This window comes from Salvelinus sp. IW2-2015, linkage group LG22, assembly GCF_002910315.2.
Source record: "Salvelinus sp. IW2-2015 linkage group LG22, ASM291031v2, whole genome shotgun sequence".
Taxonomy (NCBI): Eukaryota; Metazoa; Chordata; class Actinopteri; order Salmoniformes; family Salmonidae; genus Salvelinus; species Salvelinus sp. IW2-2015.
Window position 1 is genome coordinate 19,076,954 of NC_036862.1, and position 24,241 is coordinate 19,101,194.

Genomic DNA, 24,241 nt, shown 5'->3' on the forward strand with positions numbered 1-24,241 from the left:
TGTTGTGTTACATCACTATGGTAGACAGTGTTACTGTTGTGTTACATCACTATGGTAGACAGGTTCTGTTTGTGTTCCATCACTAAGGTAGACAGGTTATGTGTTTAATCACTATGGTAGACAGTGTAACTGTTGTGTACAGCACTATGGTAGACCCCACTCCCCCCACTAGCGAGGCTGGCCTCCACCTCCTCCTCCTCTCTCTGTGCCACCCTGCCCACTCCCTACCTCTCTGTGCCACCCCTCACCTTCCACCTCTCTGTGCACACCTCCACCTTCCTCCTCACTGTGCCATCCCCTGCCACATCCTCCTCTCTGTGCCACCCCTCCACCACTCACTCACTGTGCCACCCTCCCACCACCTCCTCACTGTGCAACCCTCCACCTCTCTCCTCTTTCTGTTCCACCGCCCACCTCTCCTCTCTGTGCCACCCCTCCACTCCTCTCTGTGCCACCCCTCCTCCTCACTATGTGCCACCCTCCACCTCCTCCTCTCTGTGCCACCCTCCACCTCTCCTCTCTGTGCCACCCCTCCACCTCCTCCTCTCTGTGCCACCCCTCCACTCCTCACGGGCCACCCCTCCACCTCCTCACTGTGCCACCCTCCACCTCCTCCTCACTGTGCCACCTCCACTCCTCCTCTCTGTGGCCACCCTCCACCTCCCTCCTCTCTGTGCCACCCTCCACCTCCTCCTCCTCTGTGCCACCTCCACCTCCCTCCTCTCGTGCCACCCTCCACCTCCACTCTCTGTGCACCTCACCTCCTCCTCTGTGCCACCTCCCCTCTCCCTCTGTCCACCCTCCAACCCCTCCTCTCTGTGCACCTGCCACCTCCTCCTCTCTGTGCCACCCCTCCACCTCCTCCTCTCTGTGCACCCCTCCACCTCCCTCCTCTCTGTGCCACCCCACCTCCCTCCTCTCTGTGCCACCCTCCACTCCTCCTCCTCTGTGCCACCCCTCAACTCCCTCCTCTCTGTGCCACCCTCCACTCCTCCTCTCTGTGCCACCCTCCACCTCCCTCCTCCTGTGCACCCTCCAACCCCTCTCTCTGTTCCACCCTCCACCTCCTCCCTCTGTGCCAACCCCTCCACTCCCCTCCTCTCTGTGCCACCCCTCCACCTCCTCCTCTCTGTGCCACCCCTCCACCTCCTCCTCTCTGTGCCACCCTCCACCTCCCTCCTTCTGTGCACCCTCCACCTCACCTCCTCTGTGCCACCCTCCCTCCCTCCTCTCTGTGCCACCTCCACCTCCTCCTCTCTGTGCCCACCCTCCACCTCCCTCTCTCTGTGACACCCTCCACTCCTCCTCTCTGTGCCACCCTCAACTCCTCCTCTCTGTGCCACCCTCCACTCCTCTCCTGCACCTCCTCCACCTCCCTCCTCCTGTGCCACCCCTCCACCTCCCTCCTCTCTGTGCCACCCTCCACCTCCTCTCTCTGTGCACCCTCCACCCCCTCCTCTCTTGCCACCCTCCACTCCCTCCTCTCTGTGCCACCCCCCCACCTCCCTCCTCTCTGTGCCACACCTCCACTCCCTCCTCTCTGTGCCACCTCTCACCCACCCTCTCCTGTGCCACCCTCCACCCCCCTCCTCTCTGTGCCACCCCATCTCCCTCCTCTCTGTGCCACCTCCACCTCCCTCCTCTCTGTGCCACCCCACCTCCCTCCCCCTCTCTGTGCCACCCTCTACTTTCCCTCCCCCTCTCTGTGCCACCCTCCACCCCCACCCTCCTCTCTGTGCACCCCTCCACCTCCCTCCTCTCTGTGCCATCCTCCACCTCCTCCTCTCTGTGCATCCCTCCACCTCCCTCTCTCTGTGGCAGCGCTCCACCTCCCTCCTCTCTGTGCCGGCTCCACCCCTCCTCTGTGCACCTCCACCTCCTCTCTCTGTGCCATCCCCACCTCCTCCTCTCTGTGCCGCGCCTCCACTCCCTCCTCTCTGTGCCGCGCCTCCACCTCCCTCCTCTCTGTGCCATCCTCCACCTCCCTCCTCACTGTGCCGCGCCTCCACCTCCCTCCTCTCTGTGCACCCTCCCCCCCACCCTCCTCTCTGTGCACCCTCCAACCCCTTTTCCTCCCTGTGTGCTAGGTTGATGTAGATGTAGCTGACCAGGCAGTAGAGGAGGAGAGCAGAGGGAGAGAGCAGAGGAGTAGAAGAGAGCTGAGCTTACTGAAAGGTCACCTCTGCTCGCCGCTAACCCCCAGCCCCTTCCCATCACCACCCTCTCCTCCCCCAGCTCTGTCACTCCTGCTGAAAAGGTCAGTGTGTTCCTACCCCATACCCCCCATCCTACCCCCAATAACATTGTAGAACTGTAGAACCCCCCCCCCCATAATCTCATATATATAATAGTGTAATTGTGAGTGTGTGTGTGTACGAGTGTGTGTGTTGTTTGTATGCGTGGGTTTGAAATGTGATGAGAAGTGAAACGTTGTGTGTCTCCAGGCGAGACTGGTTGAGAGGCTGGCAGAGGGTGGAGAGGGAGCTCACGTTCTGTCTCTCTCTGTGTGTGTGTGTGTGTGTGTGTGGTGTGTTTGTTGTGTGTGTGTGTGTGTGTGTGTTGTGTGGTGTGTGTGTGTGTGTGTGTGTGTGTGTGTGTCGTGCGGTGTGCGTGCGTGGCGTGCGTGCGTGCTGCGTGCGTGCGTGCGTGGTGCGTGCGTGCGTGCGTGCGTGCGTGCGTGCGTGCGTGCGTGTTTGTGTGTGCTCAAAAGGGGCCTGCAGGGAGAACAGGGTTGTCCTGGGCTGACACACACACACACGCACACACACACGCAGCTAAATGATGATGATGAGTCCAGCATTAGGTAACATTATAGGGGACACTTACTGGCCCTGTCCTTTAGTGACATCACGGGGTCAGCTGCAGATTGTGTTAGTATCGAGCAGTGCACACAGACACACAGAGTGAGGGGAGGAGAGGGGGAGAGGGAAGAGGGAGGAGGAGAGGGAGAGGTGGGGGGTAGGAAAGAGGGGGAATGATAGAGGAGGAAAGGAAAGGGTGGTAAAAAAATGAGAGACGAGGAGGAGACAAGGGTGACAAAAGCAGGAGAGGAGAGGAACAGAGCAGAGGGTGGGAGATAAGAGAGGAGGAGAGGTGTTTAGTTCCTCACCATCCGGTTGATCCTGCAAAGTCTTCAGGCTTGTTGGCCCAGGGAGGCAGCTCTACATCACACCACATCCTTGCCGTCCTCCCTCTGGCCCAGGTGTAACCATTACTGTTACCAAACATCTCCGGCAGGTAGTAGAACTCTGGAATCAACTCCTGTTGGAGACAGCATTACCACTTATTATACACATGTTATTATACTCATTATTACACATTATTACACAAGGGCAGGTAGTGGGATCAACAAGGAGAGGAGAGATGTAAGGAAGTAAATGGACTGTGTACGTGTGTGTGACTTCAGGGGGAAAGGTAATACAGCCAAATAAACAGCAGGCCATGGGTGTTGAGAGGTGCTGTAACAGTTATTTCAGTGGTGTGTGTGTGTGTGTGTGTGTGGTGTGTGTGTGGTGTGTGTGTGTGTGGTGTGTGTGTGTGTGTGTGTGTGTGTGTGTGTGTGTGTGTGTGTGTGTGTGTGTGTGTGTGTGTGTGTGTGTGTGTGTGTTGTGTGGTGTGTGTCAGTGCAGAGGTGTGGTGATGAGGTCAGGACCTCGGCACAAGAGAGGAAGAAATAAACTCCCATGATCCTCCCTGGTGTGATTCCAACTTCAGATACAATAAACAACTAGCTGACCCTGGAGACACCCTTTACCCAGTGGTCACCAACCTTTTCTGAGTCAAAATGCAAGCTGAGATCTACGCTCTCTGAAGTAAAAATGTAAGCCTATGCATCATTAACCTAATACAAACAGGTCTGTAGGGATGACATCTGTGCAGTAGGCCTCATTCATTATCACAGCAGGCTATGCTTGGCCTGCCAGTATGGTTCTTCTCAGATCACATTATATCTCAAAACTCGAGCTACATAAACAAAATAGTCAGTTGCTGTACTACTTGCGAGGCAAATCTGAGCATACATTTAAATATTAGCTTTATTATTTACCAACTAATGGTACCTGCACTGATGGTCAGTCTCAGTGGGGAAGGGAGAGAGTAGCGGAGGGGGAAACTGACAAGAGAGAGGGACACAGTCTTCCACCTGATGGGCGAAACTCGAGAAGCACTGCATTACTTCTCCCTCATTCACATATTCATGTTGTTGTTCTATTGACCAGAGAAAGTGAAATATCCTCGATATTAATATGACGAGCTGCTAATAATAAAATAAAAGCCTATCGATATCGACCTATCGATATACTTGTCTATCATTCATTTCAGTTGCAGTGCTGATTGTAGTGCGATCTTTGTCCCTAGTGCAGTTGACAACCGTAGTCTGGCTTTTTTATGGCGGTTTAGGGAGCAGTGGGCTTTCTCCTTGCTGAGTGGCCTTTCAGGTTATGTCAATATAGGACTCGTTTTACTGTGGATATAGATACTTTTGTACCGGTTTCCTCCAGCATCTTCACAAGATCCTTTGCTGTTTTTCTGGGATTGATTTGCACTTTTCGCATCGAAGTACGTTCATCTCTAGGAGACAGAACGCGTCTTCTTCCTGAGCGGTATGATGGCTGCGTGGTCCCATGGTGTTTGTACTTGCGTACTATTGTTTGTACAGATGAACGTGGTACCTTCAGGCATTTGGAAATTGCTCCCAAGGATGAACCAGACTTGTGGAGGTCTTGGCTGATTTCTCTTGATTTTCCCATGACGTCAAGCAAAGAGGCACTGAGTTTGAAGGTAGGTCTTGAAATACATCCACAGGTACACCTCCAATTGACTCAAATTATGTAAATTAGCCTATCAGAAGCTTCTAAAGCCATGACATCCTTTTCTGGAATTTTCCATGCTGTTTAAAGGCACAGTCAACTTAGTGTATGTAAACGTCTGACTCACTGGAATTGTGATACAGTGAATTAGAAGTGAAATAATCTGTCTGTAAACAATTGTTGGAAAAATTACTTGTGTCATGCACAAAGTAGATGTCCTAACCGACTTGCCAAAACTATAGCTTGTTAACAAGAAATTTGTGGAGTGGTTGAAAAACGAGTTTTAATGACTCCAACCTAAGTATATGTAAACATAAGTATATGTAAACTACAACATAAGTATATGTAAACATAAGTATATGTAAACTCCAACATACGTATATGTAAACTCCAACATAAGTGTATGTAACTGTAGTTGCCATCACACTCAGGCCAGGTCCATCTCCAGTGAGACTACTGTGCAGGCGTACTAATAACAGAGTGATAGCATGGTAATAACAGAAATATAGGGATACTTAAAACCTGAACTGAACAATCTCCCATTCTTCTTTAAACACAAATAAAACATCAACAACATAATTAAATGTCCAAGTATTATTTAAGTTACCCATTACAAATGGGTTGTGTGACAAAGTTTTTATTTGTATTAGTCAAGCTGCCACTTTCCATTACTGAGTGCCTTTAGGAGCACAAGACCGGATGCTCCCTTTTAAGTCAGGCAGTCACCAAGCTGTTCCTTTGTGGTCGACCACAGAATCCGCTGGATTCTCTGTGCTTGAATAAGTTCCTCGATGCTGATAATCTCAAGACGAAGTATTTTCTCTGTGACAGACTTGGTTGACTTGACAGCATCAACTAGGGAGTTGCTGTCAGTGACATAAACTACAGGTAGAATGTGCCATTGTCAATTCCATCCGCAAGAGCAAGGGTTTCTCAAGCAAGTGTGCTTCGGACAACCCTTCTGATCCTTTCTGACTGCCAACAGATGGTGAGAATCTTCCTTTTTCAGCCATTAACATGATTAGATGTCTACCTTGTGTGCCTCCATCTGTAAGGTTCCCTAGGGAAGCATCACTGAAGATAGTCATATTTTCCAACATGCTGAAACTTTAGAGTCACTTGTTGATTTCAGTTTACGAACAACTTTGTTTGTCTCTTGAATGGTTTATACAGTGGGATGCCAAGTTTCAGCCATCAAACATTACATCATGTCTACTCTGTCGAGCAACCCATAGAATTTTACCCATCTTTGACCCCAATTGATCAGCTTCAATTCCACAGAGCGGGGAATTGCTTTGTACGGCTCTTGAAGAATCTGTGTGGATGGGTTGAAGATTCTTGATATAGCTTTCCTATTGCATCAGTATTGTTCTGTCAACTGTAATAAACTCTATGCCAACATAACAAAAACGATCATGCTCCTCACGGCCGACCTGGAAAACAGCTTTGAGGAGTGGACTCACAGTAGCAAAGGTCTGTGAGCCACCCCAGATGAAGTCATCAACATGACAGGAAAGTACTCCAGTCACATTGCAGTCTTGATCAAGCCAATAGAAGACTGCATGATCCAGTTGTGACATTTTTCCACCTGTACTCAGCATTGTTGCCTTGACTTTGTTGTACCAGTAATGATGCATCTGCCAGGCCATACACACTTTTTTAGTTTCCACAGTGTTTCTTCGAGGTCAGCTGTGAATGTCCCTTGACAGCTCTGTTCCCTGCAAAAATGCAGATTTGATGTCTATGGAATGAAGTTTCAATTCTTTCTGCCAGATCACTGTCAGCAGCAATCTGAGTGACTCTGAGGCGCATGTCGGTGAGTCTTTTGGGAGTTCTTTAGCAGCCAGCTCCTCAAAACCTCTAGCCACTAAACGTGCTTTTGGCACCATTCCAGGTAAGGATTCTTTAATGGTACACACCCACCTTGTTGACACAGCTGAGTCAGCTGACCTGTTGTACCAGAAAGGGTAGCTGGTTCAGAGTACTCCTTTGGCTTTTCCTGCTCTTCCAAGGACTGTTGCTGTGTGTGGAATACCACTTTCTCTGTCCATTTATTTAACAGTTTGTCCAGTTTCAGATTAGAACCACCATGTTGTCTTAATACATGTGGCTGTTGATGAACGATTTCCTCATTTAAAACCTCAACAGTATTACCTGTGTCATGGTTGAAGCTMTCTGCTCCATTTCGTGTGTCAGTTTCAGTGTCCATATCCTTGGATGCAACATCTGGTAGGTTTGTGTCTGTTAATGTGTCCTTTTTGTCATTTCAGTAGGAGGCTGATTCTCAGCAACAGCCCCTCCATCTTGTTGAACATTTACTTTCCGCAATCTTGAGTGATGCACCCTGACAATGGTGCCTCTGTGCCTCACAAATATCACCACAACCTCTTGGCCAATGACTACTCCCGGTCCTTTCCACTCGACAGTCAATTCGTTTGTAGTACACTTTGTTTCCAGTCTTGTACTTCTCATCTGTGGGTAGAAGCTGTTTCAAATCAAATCAAATCGAACTTTATTTGCCACATGCGCCGAATACAAGTGTAGACTTTACCGTGAAATGCTTACTTACAAGCCCTTAATAACCAACAGTGCATCACTGCTACCGCTTGCCGTGCGGTAGCAGAGAAAACATTCTATAACTTGGGTGACTGGAGTCTCTGACAATTCTATGGGCTTTCCTCTGACACCGCCTATTATATAGGTCCTGGATGGCAAGAAGCTTGGCCACAGTGATGTACTGGGCCGTTCGCACTACCCTCTGTAGCGCCTTACAGTCAGCTGCCGAGCAGTTGCCATACCAGGCGGTGATGCACCCGGTCAGGATGCTCTCGATGATGCAGCTGTAGAACCTTTTGAGGATCTAGGAACCCGTGCCAAATCTTTTCAGTCTTCTGAGGGGGAAAAGGTTTTGTTATGCCTTCTTCACGACTGTCTTGGTATGTTTGGACCATGATAGTTTGTTGGTGATGTGGACACCAAGGAACTTGAAACTCTCGATCCGCTCCACTACAGCCCCGTTGATCTTAATTGGGGCCTGTTCGGCCCGCCTTTTCCTGTAGTCCACGATCAGCTCCTTTGTCTTGCTCATATTGAGGGAGAGGTTGTTGTCCTGGCACCACACTGCCAGTTCTCTGACCTCCTCCCTATAGGCCATCTCATCGTTGTCGGTGATCAGGCCTACCACTGTTGTGTCGTCAGCAGACTTAATGATGGTGTTGGAGTCGTGTTTGGCTACGCAGTCGTAGGTGAACAGGGAATACAGGAGGGGACTAAGTACACACCCCTGAGGGACCCCAGTGTTAAGGATCAGCGTGGCAGACATGTTGTTGCCTACTCTTACCACCTGGGGGAAGCCCATCAGGAAGTCCARGATCCAGTTGCAGAGGGAGGTGTTTAGTCCCAGAGTCCTTAGCTTAGTGATGAGCTTCGTAGGCACTATGGTGTTGAACGCTGAGCTGTAGTCAATGAACAGCATTCTCACATAGGTGTTCCTTTTGTACAGGTGAGAAAGGGCAGTGTGGAGTGCGATTGAGATTAAGTCATCTGTGGATCTGTTGGGGCGGTATGCGAATTGGAGTGGGTCTAGGCTGTCCGGGAGGATGCTGTTGATGTGAGCCATGACCAGTCTTTCAAAGCACTTCATGGCTACCGACGTGAGTGCCACGGGCAGTAATCATTTAGGCAGGTTACCTTCGCTTCCTTGGCCACAGGGACTATGGTGGTCTGCTTGAAACATGTAGGTATTACAGACTCGGTCAGGGAGAGGTTGAAAATGTCAGTGAAGACACTTGACAGTTGGTCCACGCTTTAAGTACACGTCCTGGTAATCCATCTGGCCCAGCGGCTTTGTGAATGTTGACCTGTTTAAAGTTTTGTTCACATCGGCTACAGAGAGCGTTATCACACAGTCATCCAGAACAGCTGGTTCTCTTGTGCATGCTTCAGTGTTGCTTGCCTCGAAGCGAGCATAAAAGGCATTTAGCTTGTCTGGTAGGCTCGCGTCACTGGGCAGCTCAAGTCTGGGTTTCTCTTTGTAGTCCGTAATAGTTATCAAGCCCTGTCAAATCCAATGAGCGTCAGAGCCGGTGTAGTAGGATTCAATCTTAATCCTGTATTGATGCTTTGCTTGTTTGATGGTTCGTCGGAGGGCATAGCGAGATTTCTTATAAGCGTCCGGATTAGTCTCCCGCTCCTTGAAAGCGGCAGCTCTAGCCATGGCTTCTGGTTGGGATATGTACGTACAGTCACTGTGGGGACGACGTCATCGATGCACTTATTGATGAAATCGATGACTGAGGTGGTGTATTCCTCAATGCCATTGGATGAATCCCGGAACATTTTCCAGTCTGTGCTAGCAAAACAGTCCTGTAGTGTAGCATCCGAGTCATCTGACCACTTCCGCATTGAGCGAGTCACTGTTACTTCCTGCTTTAGTTTTTGCTTGCAAGCAGGGAATCAGGAGGATCTGTGTCCCCTTTTCCGATGTCTTTTCTTCACGCAAAAGGCGTGGATCTGGGCCTGTTCCAGTGAAAGCAGGATATCCTTCTCATCGAACTCGTTAAAGGAAAAAGTTTCTTCAAGTCCGCGGTGAGTAATCGCTTTTCTGATGTCCAGAAGTTCTTTTTGGACAGTCATGGCCAAAGGTTTTGAGAATGACACAAATATTAACTTTCACAAAGTCTGCTGCCTCAGTGTCTTTAGATATTTTTGTCAGATGTTACTATGGAATACTGAAGTTTAATTACAAGCATTTCATAAGTGTCAAAGGCTTTTATTGACAATTACATGAAGTTGATGCAAAGAGTCAATATTTGCAGTGTTGACCCTTCTTTTTCAAGTTCTCTGCAATCCGCCCTGGCATGCTATCAATTAACTTCTGGGCCACATCCTGACTGATGGCAGCCCATTCTTGCATAATCAATGCTTGGAGTTTGTCAGAATTTATGGGATTTTGTTTGTCCACCTGCCTCTTGAGGATTGACCACAAGTTCTAAATGAGATTAAGGTCTGGGGAGTTTCCTGGCCATGGATCAAAAATCTCGATGTTTTGTTCCCCGAGCCACTTAGTTATCACTTTTGGCTTATGGCAAGGTGCTCCATCATGCTGGAAAAGGCATTGTTCGTCACCAAACTGTTCCTGGATGGTTGGGAKAAGTTGCTCTCGGAGRATGTGTTGGTACCATTCTTTATTCATGGCTGTGTTCTTAGGCAAAATTGTGAGTGAGCCCACTCCCTTGGCTGAGAAGCAACCCCACACATGAATGGTCTCAKRATGCTTTACTGTTGGCATGACACAGGACTGATGGTAGCGCTCACCTTGTCTTCYCCGGACAAGCTTTTTTTCCGGATGCCCCAAACCATCCCCAGTCTGTCCCTGTACCTTTTGCAGAAAATCAGTCTGTCCCTGATGTTTTTCCTGGAGAGAAGTGGCTTCTTTGCTGCCCTTCTTGACACCATGCCATCCTCCAAAAGTCTTCACCTCACTGTGCGTGCAGATGCACTCACACCTGCCTGTTGCCATTCCTGAGCAAGCTCTGTACTGGTGGTGCCCCGATCCCGCAGCTGAATCAACGGTCCTGGCGCTTGCTGGACTTTCTTGGGTACCCTGAAGCCTTCTTCACAACAATTGAACCGCTCTCATGACAGAGGGATCTCCAGCCTTGTCCTCGTCAACACTCACACCTGTGTTAACGAGAGAATCACTGACATGATGTCAGCTGGTCCTTTTGTGGCAGGGTTGAAATGCAGTGGAAATGTTTTTTGGGGGATTCAGTTCATTTGCATGTTAAAGAGGGACTTTGCAATTAATTGCAATTCATCTGATCACTCTTCATAACATTCTGGAGTATATGCAAATTGCCATCATACAAACTGAGGCAGCAGACTTTGTGAAAATTAATATTTGTGTCATTCTCAAAACTTTTGGCCATGACTGTACACAAAAGTAAAAAAATAAGTTGCACAAAACGCAAAAAAAACGCAAAAAAAATAACAAAATAGCACAATTGATAGTGAGAATGTAAAACGTCAGCCATATTCTTCGGTGCCATTTTTCTATCTGTTTACGCAGAGCCCTGCGAATTCTGTCTGAACACTCTGCTTCAGTGAATGCTTTTCTCCCTGCATGTAGTGCTGAAAGGTGCTGTCCCATCCCTTCTAGTGCTGGTGGCTTGTCAACCAGTACAGAGGGAAGATTAAGGTTCTGCCCGAACACTAGTTGGTATGGGGCTGCATTGAGTTTTTTGACATCAAAGCCCAATCTAGGGCTGTTTTCCAGTCACATCCATTGTCTTGCTTCACTTTCAGCATGATCTCTGTGAGTGTTTGTCTCTCCAGAATCCATTGCTCCATGGACTGTACGCAGCAGTTGTCTATACAGTGCCTTGCAAAAGTATTCACCCCCCTTGGCGTATTTCCTATTTTGTTGCATTACAACCTTTAATTTAAATAGATTTTTATTTGGATTTCATGTAATGAACATACACAAAATAGTACAAATTGGTGAAGTGAAAAAAAAAAAACTTGTTTCAAAAAATTCKAAAAAATAAAAAACTGAAAAACTGAAAAAATATGTATTCACCCCCTTGGCTATGAAGCCCCTWAATAAGATCTGGTGCAACCAGTCCACCTGTGTGCAATCTAAATGTCACATGATCTGTCACATGATCTCAGTATATATACACCTGTTCTGAAAGGCCCCAGAGTCTGCAACACTGCAACAGACTAAGCAAGGGGCACCACCAAGCAAGGGGCACCACCAAGCAAGCGGCACCATGAAGACCAAGGAGCTCTCCAAACACGTCAGGGACAAAGTTGTGGAGTACAAATGGGTTATAAAAAAATATCCAAAACTTTGAACATCCCACGGAGCACCATTAAATCCATTATTAAAAAATGGAAAGAATATGGCAACACAACAAACCTGCCAAGAGAGGGCCGCCCACCAAAATTCACGGACCAGGCATGGAGGGCATTAATCAGAGAGGCAACAAAGAGACCAAAGATAACCCTGAAGGAGCCGCAAAGCTCCACAGCGGAGATTGGAGTATCTGACCATAGAACCACTTTAAGCCGTACACTCTACAGAGCTGGGCTTTACGGAAGAGTTGCCAGAAAAAAATAAGCATGTGGGAGACTCCACAAACATATGGAAGAAGGTACTCTGGTCAGATGAGAATAAAATTGAGCTTTTTGGCCATCAAGGAAAACGCTATGTATGGCACAAACTAAACACCTCATATCACCCTGAGAACACCATCTCCACAGTGAAGCATGGTGGTGGCAGCATCAAGCTGTTGGGATATTTTTCATCGGCAGGGACTGGGAAAATGGTCAGAAAAGAAGGAATGCTGGATGGTGCTAAATATAGGGACGTTCTTGAGGAAAACCTGTTAGGGTCTTCCAGAGAATTGAGAAGGGGACGGAGGTTCACCCTCCAGCAGGACAATGACCCTAAGCATTCTGCTAAAGCAACACTCGACTGGTTTAAGGGGAAACATGTAAATGTCTTGGAATGGCCTAGTCAAAGCCCAGACCTAAATCCAATTGAGAATCTGTGCTATGACATAAAGATTGCTGTACACCAGCAGGAACCCATCCAACTTGAAGGAGCTGTCCTCATGAGAGCCAGTTTCATCTGATGGTTTGATGGTTTTTGCGACTGCACTTGAAACCTTCAAAGTTCTTGAAATGTTCTGCATTGACTGACTTTCATGTCTTAACGTAATGATGGACTGTCGTATCTCTTTGCTAATTTGAGCTGTTCTTGCCATAATATGGACTTGGTCTTTTACCAAATCAGGCTATCTTCTGTATACCACCACTACCTTGTCACAACACAGCTGATTAGCTCAAATGCATTAGAAGGAAAGAAATTCCACAAATTCACTTTTAACAAGGCACACCTGTTAATTKAAATGCACTCCAGGTGACTACCTCATGAAGCTGGTTGAAAGATTTCCAAGAGTGTGCAATGCTGTCATCAAGGCAAAGGGTGGCTATTTTGAAGAATCTAAAATCTAAAATCTATTTAGATTTGTTTAACAATTTTTTGGTTACTACATGATTCCATTTGTGTTATTTAATGGTTTTGATGTCTTCAAAATTATTCTACAATGTAGAAAATAGTAAAAATAAAGAAAAACCCTTGAATGAGTAGGTGTGTCCAAACTTTTGACTGGTACTGTACATGTCAGTACATACACACAACAAGTACGTCACATGGGGAGAGATGTTGTGCCTTGAGGTGTTGCTTTATTTGTTTTTTGAAAACAGATTTTCTGTTTACTTGCACTGTATAAGATGGAAGGGAGTTCCATGCACTCATTGCTTTGTATAATACTGTACATTCCCTTGAATTTGTTCTGGACCTGGGAACTGTGAAAAGACCCCTGGTGGCCTGTCTGGTAGGGTAAGTGTGTGTGTCAGTGCTGTGTGTAAGTTGACTAGGCAAACAATTTGGAATTTTCAACACATTGTTTCTTATAAAAACAAGAAGTGACGCAGTCAGTCTTTCCTCAACTCTTAGCCAAGATAGATCCTCAGAGCTCCCAGCCTCACCAGACCGTGAGGCTGCCTGAAGACCGGCCCATTCAACATCACCAGCTGTCATCATAGGCAGCTCTACGGTGAGAAACATCTCGGTCCCCAAGACAAAAACCCTGTGCTACCCAGGAGCACGAGTACAGGACATAACAAGGCTGCTTCCGACTGTTCTACCACAGGTGCCGGGAGCTGACACTGTCRTAGTCCATGTGGGGTAGAACGACATCAGGAGGGCTAGCTCAGAACATTTGAAAATTAACTGATTTTAGCATTAAAAGGCGGCCAATAATTTCAGGTCCAGTACCATCGTTGGGTGTGAATGATTCAGCAGACTGCTGGCATTTCACGTCTGGCTAAAAGACTACTGTAGCTCTGCTGAAGTCACTTTTATTGATAACTTTGACACCTTCTGGAAACAGAAGATATTCTACAGGAGTCCATCCAAATAATCTTGGCTCCTGGACCTTGTCCACGCATTTCAAGGCTGCGTTGAAACAATGACAGGTAAATGATCCAAGACCAGCTCAGTTAATCCCTACCATTGTGACAATGAGTCGTCATAATGCTGCATCAAATGTACATGATCTTAGGGGCATTGGGAAACACAATGTATGTAATTTAATGTATGTACTCCTAATTGCACCGAATACATATTTTTATCCTACAGCTATTGTAAGCAGTAATCATAAGCCTATTACCCAGAGTTACACTGTTACACTGTTAGCACTGAGGTGGTGCGCAATAGTAGGAAGACCACTTCATGCAGCTCACCCTGCACATCAGCTCCAATGTAAATAACATGAGTAAGTCTACCTCTGATAAGCTTTCCAGTAAAGAATTAAAAACAATCAAGCAACCCAGAAAAGTGCTAAAAATAGCCCATATTAACATATGTAGCCTAAGAACAAGGTCCATGAAGTCAATAACTTGCTTGTAACAGATGACATTCATATTCTGACTATCTCTGAAACTCACTTAGATAATACCTTTGATGATACAGTGGTAGCAATACATGGTTATAACATCTATCGAAAAGACAGAAATGCCAATGGCGGTGGTGTTGCGGTCTATATTCAGAACCACATTCCTGTAAAGCTTAGAGACGATCTGATGTTAAATACTTTTGAAGTAATATGGCTACAGGTTCATCTGCCTCACCTAAAGCCCATTCTGGTGGGAAGCTGCTATAGACCACCAAGTGCTAACAGTCACTGTCAGGATAACATGTGTGAAATGCTTGATAATGTATGTGATATCAACAGAGAAGTATATTTTCTGGGTGATTTAAATATTGACTGGCTATCATCAAGCTGCCCACTCAGAAAAAACTTCAAACTGTAACCAGTGCCTGCAACCTGGGTCAGATTGTCAGTCAACATACCAGGGTAGTTACAAACAGCACAGGAATTAAATCATCAACGTGTATTGATCACATCTTTACTAATGCTGCATAAATTTGTTTTAAAGCAGTATCCAAATCCACGCAGCCATTAAGAAAATGACTGTAAAAACTGTTAAATCCCCTTGGATTGATGAGGATTTGAAAAATTGTATGGTTGAGAGGGATGAGGCAAAAGGTATGGCAATTAAGTCTGGCAGCCCAACTGATTGGCAAACGTACTGCAAATTAAGAAATCATGTGACTAAAGTAAATAAAAWWAAAAAATTAACTACACTATGAAACAAAGATAAATTATTTAAAGAATGATAGTAAAAAGCTTTGGGGCACCTTAAATGACATTTTGGGAAAAAAGCCAACTCGGCTCCTTCATTCATTGAATCAGATGGCTCATTCATCACAAAGCCCACTGATATTGCCAACTATTTTAATTACTTTTTCATTGGCAAGATAAGCAAACTTAGGGATGACATGCCAGCAACAAACGGTGACACTACACATCCAAGTATATTGAACCAAATTATGAAAGACAAGAGTTGTACTTTTGAATTCTGTAAAGTCAGTGTGGAAGAGTTGAAAAAATGATTGTTGTCTATCAACAATCACAAGCCACCAGGGTCTGACATTCTGGATGGGAAACTACTGAGGATAATAGCAGATGATATTGCCACTCCTATTTGCCACATCTTCAATTTAAGCCTACTAGAGAGAGTGTGCTCTCAGGCCTGGAGGGAAGCTAAAGTAATTCCGCTACCCAAGAATAGTAAAGCCCCCTTTACTGGCTCAAATAGCCGACCAATCTGTTACTTCTGGAAAAAATGGTATTTGACCAGATACAATGCTATTTCACAGTAAAGAAATTGACAACATAATTTCAGCATGCTTATAGGGAAGGACACTCAACTAGCACAGCACTTACACAAATGACTGATGATTGGCTGAGAAAAATTGATGATAAAATGATTGTGGGGGCTGTCTTGTTAGACTTCAGTGCAGCTTTTGACATTATCGATCATAGTCTGCTGCTGAAAAAAACGTATGTGTTATGACTTTACACACCCTGGAATAATGTGGATAAAGAGTTACTTGTCTCACAGAACACAGAGGGTGTTCTTTAATGGAAGCCTCTCAAATATAATCCAGTTAGAATCAGGAATTCCCCAGGGTAGCTGTTTAGGMCCCTTGTTTTTTTCAATTTTTACTAACGACATGCCACTGACTTTGAGTAAAGCCAGAGTGTCTATGTWTGCAGACGACTCAACATTATACACATCAGCTACTACTGCGACTGAAATGACTGCAACACTCAACAAAGAGCTGCAGTTAGTTTCAGATTGGGTGGCATGGAATAAGTTAGCCCTAAATATTTCTACAACTTAAAGTATTGTATTAGGAACAAAACACTCACTAAACCCTTAACCTCAACTAAATCTTGTAATAAATAATGTGGAAATTCAGCAAGTTGAGATGACTAAACTGCTTGGAGTATCCCTAGATTGTAAACTGTCATGGTCAAAACATATTGATGCCGTAGTAGCTAAAATGGGGATAAGTCTGTTTATAATAATGTGATGCTCTGCCTTCTTAACAACACTATCAACAAGGCAGGTCCTACAAGCCCTAGTTTTGTCGCACCTTGACTACTGTTCAGTCGTGTGGTCAGGTGCCACAAAAAAGGATTTAGGAAAATTGCAGTTGGCTCAGAAMAGGGCAGCACAGCTGGCCCTTGGATGTACACAGAGAGCTAATATTAATATGCCAATCTCTCCTGGCTGAAAGTGGAGGAGAGATTGACTTCATCACTACTTTTATTTATGAGAGGTATTGACATGTTGAATGCACCAAGCTGTCTGTCTAAACTACTGGCACACAGCACGAACACCCATGCATACCCAACAAGACATGCCACAAGAGGTCTCTTCACAGTCCAGAACAGACTATGGGAGGCATAGAGTACTACATAGAGCCATGACTACATGGAACTCTATTCCACATCAAGTAACTGATGCAAGCAGTAAAATTATATTTAAAAAAACAGATAAAAAAACACCTTATGGAACAGCGGGGACTGTGAAGCACAGACACATGAATACACACACACAGACGATAACATATGCACTATACATACACATGGATTTAGTACTGTAGATATGTGGTAGGGGTAGAGTAGGGGCCTGAGGGCACACAGTGTGTTGTGAAATCTGTGAATGTATTGTAATGTTTTTAAAATGGTATAAACTGCCTTAATTTTGCTGGACCCCAGGAAGAGTAGCTGCTGCTTTTGCAGCAGCTAATGGGGATYCATAATACATACAAATACAAATAGTATGAATATTAGCCCTCTGATTACAATGAAGCACACGACATGCCGCTCTCACGCCCTGACCATAGAGAGCCATTGTTTCTCTATGGTGTAGTAGGTCAGGGCGTGACTAGGGGGTGATCTAGTATATCTTTGTCTATGTTGTGTTCTAGTTTCTTTTTCTATGTTGGTGTTTTGTATGATTCCCAATTAGAGACAGCTGGTAATCGTTGTCTCTAATTGGGGATCATATTTAAGTAGTTATTTTTCCCACCTGTGTTTGTGGAATCTTGTTTATGTGTAGTTACCTGTGAGCACTCCATTGTCTTCACGTTTCGTTCATTCTTTTTTGTTTTTGTGCGTTTCAGTTAATAAACATGTGGGAACCATATCACGCTGCACCTTGGTCCGATAATTCTTACRACGAACATGACAGCCGCTCTGTTTTGGGCCCGCTGCATTAACTAGGTCCTTCTATGCACCATTTGACTATATGACTGGACAATAATCAACATAAGATAAAACTAGAGCCTGCAGGAATTGATTTGTGGAGTGTGGTATCAAAAAAGCAGAGCATCTCTTTATTACGGACAGACTTCTCCCCATCTTTACAAGCATTGGATCTATATGTTTTGACCATGACAGTTTCCAATCTAAGGTAACACCAAGTAATTTAGTCTCCTCAACTTGTTCAGCAGCCACACCATTCATTACCAGATTCAGCTGAGGTCTAGAACTTCAGGATTGATTTGTACCAAATACAATGCTCTTAGTTTTAGAGATGGTCAGGACCAGTTTATTACTGGCCACCCATTCCAAAACAGACTGCAACTCTTTGTTAAGGGTTTCAGTGACTTCATTAGCTGTGTTTGCTGATGTGTATATGGTTGAATCATTAGCATACATGGACACACATGTTTAATGCCAGTGGCAGGTCATTGGTAAAGATAGAAAAGAGTAGAKGGCCTAGAGAGCTGCCCTGCGGTACACCACACTTTACATGTTTGACATTAGGTCTGAATCCACGATATGGCAGAGGTTGAAAAGCCATAACACATACGTTCTCTCAACAACAGGTTACGGTCAATAATATTAAAGGCTGCACTGAAATCTAACAGTACAGTTCCCACAATCTTTCTATTATCAATTTCTTTCAACCAATCATCAGTCATTTGTGTCAGTGCAGTACATGTTGAGTGCCCTTCTCTATAAGCATGCTGAAAGTCTGTTGTTAATTTGTTTACAGAGAAATAACATTGTATTTGGACAAACACAATTTTTCCAACAGTTTGCTAAGAGCTGGGAGCAAGCTGATAGGTCTGCTTTTAGAACCAGTAAATGCCATTTCCCTCCAGGCCTGAGGACAAATACTTTCCTCTAGGCTCAGATTAAAGTTTTGACAGATAGGAGTGGCTACAGATTCAGCTACCATCCTCAGAAGCTTCCCATCTAAGTTTTCAATGCCTAGGAGGTTTGTCAATACTGATAGATAACAATAATATTTTCACCTCTCCCACACTAACTTTTCAAAATTCAAACTTGCAATGCTTTCTTAAGTTGTTGTTATTTTTTATGCATAAGTACACTGGTTCAATGTTGTTGGCATTTCCTGCCTAAGTAATCATTAAAATAATTTGCAGCATCAAATGGTTTTGTAATGAATAAGCCATCTGATTTGATGTGAGATGGAGTTGAATTTGTCTTTCTGAACATAATTTCATTTAAAGTACTCCAACGTTTWTTTATTGGTTTTATAATGCAGTTTCTTTTTCTTTTTGCTGAGTTTAGTCACATCATTTCTTAATTTGCAGTAAGTCAGATGTGCGGCCAGACTTAGTCACTCCTTTTGCCCCATCTCTTTCATCCATACAGTTTTTCCAATTCCTCATCAATCCATGGAACCTTAACAGTTCTAACAGTCAGTTTCTTAACAGGTGCATGTTTATCAATAACTGGAAGAAGCAATTTCATAAATGCATCAAGTGCAGCGTCTGGATGCTCCTTATTAATAATCACATCAGACCAACAAATATGTTTAACATCATCCACAAAGGAGTCACACCAAAATATTTTGTATACACTATTTTAGGCCCAGCTGAATCAAGTACATCTAATACCAACAGTGCAAGACTGTTTTTGGGGGATCGCAAGGCCTTGAAGATCGACCAGTTGGTGGCCACTGCTTTAGCCAATCACAGAGCCTCCTCTCCTCCCCTCCACTCAACTCCACTCCTCTCTCTCTGACAGATGCCTCTGTACATTGGACCATGTGCACAACAGGAATGTGGCACCTCCCTCCTTTCTCTGTCAGAGCCCTCATTAGAAAACCATTTAAAACCAGTTAAAACCATTTAAAACCATTTCAACTCTGTTTATCTAGGCCTGTGTGTGTCAGGAGGTGCATGTGTTTGTGTGTGTGCCATGTGTGTGTGTGCCATGTGTGGGGGGTGACTTCGTGTTGGTGTATGCGTGTGTGCATATGTGTGTGTGTGTGTGTGTGTGTGCACGCGCGTGCGTGTGTGTGTGTGTGTATGTCAGTGACTGTGTATGTGTGTGTTTACAATGTGCTGGGCCTCCTAGCTGGTTCAGTGCTAGTATGAGTACTGATTTATGAAAGCAGTGTTTGTCGTGTTCTGTGATACTGTTGGTTTTTACCAGGCCTATGGGAGTTTGACCAGGCCTGTTGCCTATGGGCTGATAACTACAAGAGGGTTACAGGCAGGGCTTTAGGACGGTAAATCAGGGTTTACAGAGGAAGGTGGCATGACAGGAAACACCCCAATAAAATACTGGAGTCTGCTGTTGGTCACATTTCACCCTCTAACTGACCACAACACTTGAGGCTGTTCCTCCCTCCCTCCCTCCAAACCTCCTCCCTCCCCACCTCTACCCCTCTCTCTTTAATCTCTCTCTCTCTCTCTGTCTGTCTATTTCTTGGTCGTCTCTCTCCCTCACTCTCTCCCCTCCAACCCTTCCTCTCTCTCTCTCTCCCTCCCTTCCTCCCTCCCCTTCTCTCTCCTATTTGTAAACTCCCTGTCATAACTCAGCCACCAAGCTGTTAAAGCTGCCAGCTCGTTTTCGAGCCCAGCTCCCTGTCAGCCATTATACAGCAACAGCCTGTTAATGGGCTGAACAAATCAATCACAGACCTCCATAGATAGCTAACAGGCTCCATAGAAAGCTAATAGCCTCCATATATAGCTACTACCTCCGTAAGATAGCCAACAGCCCCGCCCATAGATAGCTAAGAGCCTCCATAGATAGCTATCAGCTCATAGATAGCTAACTGCCTCCATAGATAGCTAACAGACTGCATAGATAGCTAAACGCCTCCATAGACAGCTAACAGCCTCCATAGATAGCTAACAGGCTGCATATATAGCTAACAGCCTCCATAAACAGCTAACAGGCTGCATATATAGCTAACAGCCTCCACAGACAGCTAACAGGCTGCATAGACAGCTAACAGGCTGCATAGATAGCTAAAAGCCCATAGATAGCTAAAAGCCCTTAGATAGCTAACAGGCTGCATAGATAGCTAAAAGCCCATAGATAGGTAACAGGCTGCATAGATAGCTAAAGCCCATAGATAGCTAACAGGCTGCATAGATAGCTAACAGGCTGCATAGATAGCTAACAGCCTATAGACAGCTAACAGGCTGCATAGATAGCTTAAAGCCCATAGATAGCTAAAAGCCAATAGATAGCTAACAGGCTGCATAGATAGCTAACAGGCTGCATAGATAGCTAAAAGCCCATAGATAGCTAACAGGCTAATAGCCTCCATCATACATGCTAATAGCCTCATCATGGACGAGCCAGCAGCCCACAAAAGCAACAGCCTCCATAGATAGATACAGCATGCAAAAATAGCTATACAGCCCATAGGATTACCTAACAGTCTCCATATATAATCTAATAGGCTCAATATATCATCTCAAATAGCCTCCTTAGAGAGCACAGCCTCCATGAGAAAGACAACAGCCTCCATACAACAGACCTTCAATGATGGCTAACAGCCTGCATAGATAGCTAAGCCAGTAGATCAGGTAAACAGCCTCCATAGATAGCTAAACGCCCATATATAGCTAACAACCTCTAGATAAGCTAACCAGCCTCATATATAGCTAAAAAGCCATAGATAGCTAACACCTTCCATCGATAGCTAACAGGTGCATAGATAGCTAACCAGGCTGCATAGATAGCTAATCAGCCTCCCTAGATACCTAACCAGTCCCCTTATATATTTAATAGGCTCAATATTATCTATAGCCTCCTAGAGAGCCAACACGCCTCCATAGAAAGACAACAGCCTCCCATACAAACAACTTCCATAGTGGCTAAACATGCATAGATGCTAACAGCCCAGTATATTAGTACAGCCTCCATAGATAGCTAAAGCGCCATATCAGCTAAAACCTCCATAATAGCTAACAGCCTCCATAGATAGCTAACAGCCATAGATAACAAGGCCCATAGAAAGATAACGCCCATAGAAGCTAAGAAGCCTCCATATATAGCTACTAGCCTCCGTAGATAGCCAACAGCCCCCATAGATAGCCAACAGCCTCCAAGATAGCTAACGGCCGTCCATAGAGAGCTAACTGCCTGCAAAAATAGCTAACAGCCCATAGATACCTAAACAGTCTCCATAGATAGCTATAGCCTCCATACTATAGCTAATAGCCTCATTAAGAGCCAGCAGCCTCCACAAAAAGCCAACAGCCTCCATAGATAGCTAACAGCATGCAAAAATAGCTAACAGCCCATAGATACCTAACAGTCTCCATATATATCTAATTAGCTCAATATATATCTAATAGCCTCCTTAGAGAGCAACAGCCTCCATAGAAAGACAACAGCCTCCATACAAACACGACTTCATAGATGGCTAACAGCCTGCATAGATAGCTAACAGCCCATAGATAGGTAACAGCCCCATAGATAGCTAAAAGCCCATCATAGTAACAACTCCAAGATAGCTAACAGCCTCCATAGATACGCTAAAGAGCCATAGATAGCTAACAGCCTCCATCGTATAGCTACAGGCTGCATAGATGCTAACAGGCTGCAATAGATAGCTAAACAGCCTCCATAGATACCTAACAGTCCCCATATATATCTATAATAGGCCTCAATATATATCTAATAGCCTCCTTAGAGAGCCAACAGCCTCCATAGAAAGACAACGAGCCTCCATTACAACAGACTTCATAGATGGCTAACAGCCTGCATAGATAGCTAACAGCCCATATATAGGTAACAGCCTCCATAGATAACTAAACGCCAATATATAGCTACACCCTCCATAGATAGCTAACAGCCTCCATAAGATAGCTACAAAGCCATAGATAGCTAACAGCCCTCCATCGATAGCTAACAGCTGCATAGATAGCGTACAGCCTCCATTGATAGCTAACGCCTCCATAGATATGCTACGCATGCAAAAATAGCTAATAGCCCATAAATACCTAACAGTCTCGCATTATAATCTAATAGGCTCAATATATATCTAATAGCCTCCTTAAGAGCCAACAGCCTCCATAGAAAGACAACAGCCTCCATACAACCAGAACTTCATAGATGGCTAATAACAGCTGCATAGATAGCTAACAGCCCATAGATAGGTAACAGCCTCCATAGATAGCTAAAAGCCCATAGATAGCTAACAGCCCCATCGATAGCTAACAGGCTGCATAGATAGCTAACAGCCTCCATTGATAGCTAACAGGCTGCATAGATAGCTAACAGGCGCATAGATAGCTAACAGCCTCCATAGATACCTAACAGTCCCATATATCTAATAGCTCAATATATATCTAATAGCCTCCTTAGAGAGCCAACAGCCTCCATAGAAAGACAACAGCCTCCATACAACAGACTTCATAGGGCTAACACCTGCATAGATACTAACAGCGCCACAGATAGCTAACAGCCTCCATAAGATAGCTAACAGCCCATAGATAACTAACACGGCTGCCATAAAAAGATAGACAGGCTCCATAGAAAGCTAAGAGCTCTCCATATATAGCTACTAGCCTCCGTAGATAGCCAACAGCCCCATAGATAGCCAACAGCCTCCATAGATAGCTAACGCCTCCATAGAGAGCTAACTGCCTGCAAAAATAGCTAACAGCCAATAGATACTAACAGTCTCATAGATAGCTAATAGCCTCCATACATAGCTAATAGCCTCATTAGAGACCAGCAGCCTCCACAAAAAGCCAACAGCCTCCATAGATAGCTAACAGCATGCAAAAATAGCTAACAGCCCATAGATACCTAACAGTCTCCATATATATCTAATAGGCTCAATATATATGCTAATAGCACCCTTAGAGAGCGAACTACAGCCCCATAGAAAGACAAAGCTCCATACAACAGACTTCATCAGATGGCTAACCACTGCATAGATAGCTAACAGCCATAAAGGTTAACAGCCTCCATAATAGCTTTAACGCCCATATATAGCTAAACAACCTCCATAGATAGCTAACAGCCTCCATTAGATAGCTAAGCCCATAGATAGCTAACAGCCTCCATCGACTAGCTAATCAGGCGCATAGATAGCTAACAGCGCTGCATAGATAGCTAACAGCCCATAGATAGCTAACAGCCCATAGATGGCTAACAGCCTGCATAGATAGCTAACAGCCATAGATAGCTAAGAGCCTCCATAGATAGCTTCAGCTCATAGATAGCTAACTGCCTCCATAGATAGCTAACAGACTGCATAGATAGCTAAACGCCTCCATAGACAGCTAACAGCCTCCATAGATAGCTAACAGGCTGCATATATAGCTAACAGCCTCCATAAACAGCTAACAGGCTGCATATATAGCTAACAGCCTCCACAGCAGCTAACAGGCTGCATAGACACGCGTAACAGGCTGCATAGATAGCTAAAGCCCATAGATAGCTAAAAGCCCTTAATGTGATAGCTAACAGGCTGCATAGATTAGCTAAAGCCCATAGATAGGTAACAGCTGCCTAGATAGCTAAGCCATAGATAGCTAACAGGCTGCATAGATAGCTAACAGCTACGCATAGACAGCTACAGGCTGCATAGATAGCTTAAAGCCCATAGATAGCTAAAGCCAATAGATAGCTAACAGGCTGCCATAGATAGCTAACAGGCTGCATAGATAGCTTAAAAGCCATAGATAGCTAAACAGGCTGCATAGATAT

General features: G+C 45.0%; 1 protein-coding gene across 1 annotated transcript in view; it reads right to left on the reverse strand.

Moving 5' to 3' along the window:
* LOC111949807 (neurobeachin-like) overlaps window positions 1-24,241 on the reverse strand; it is a 155,842-nt gene that overhangs the window by 35,516 nt on the left and 96,085 nt on the right. The window contains 1 exon segment of the mRNA XM_070433858.1: window positions 3,110-3,261. Within this exon segment, the coding sequence (XP_070289959.1) occupies window positions 3,110-3,261 (152 nt within the window).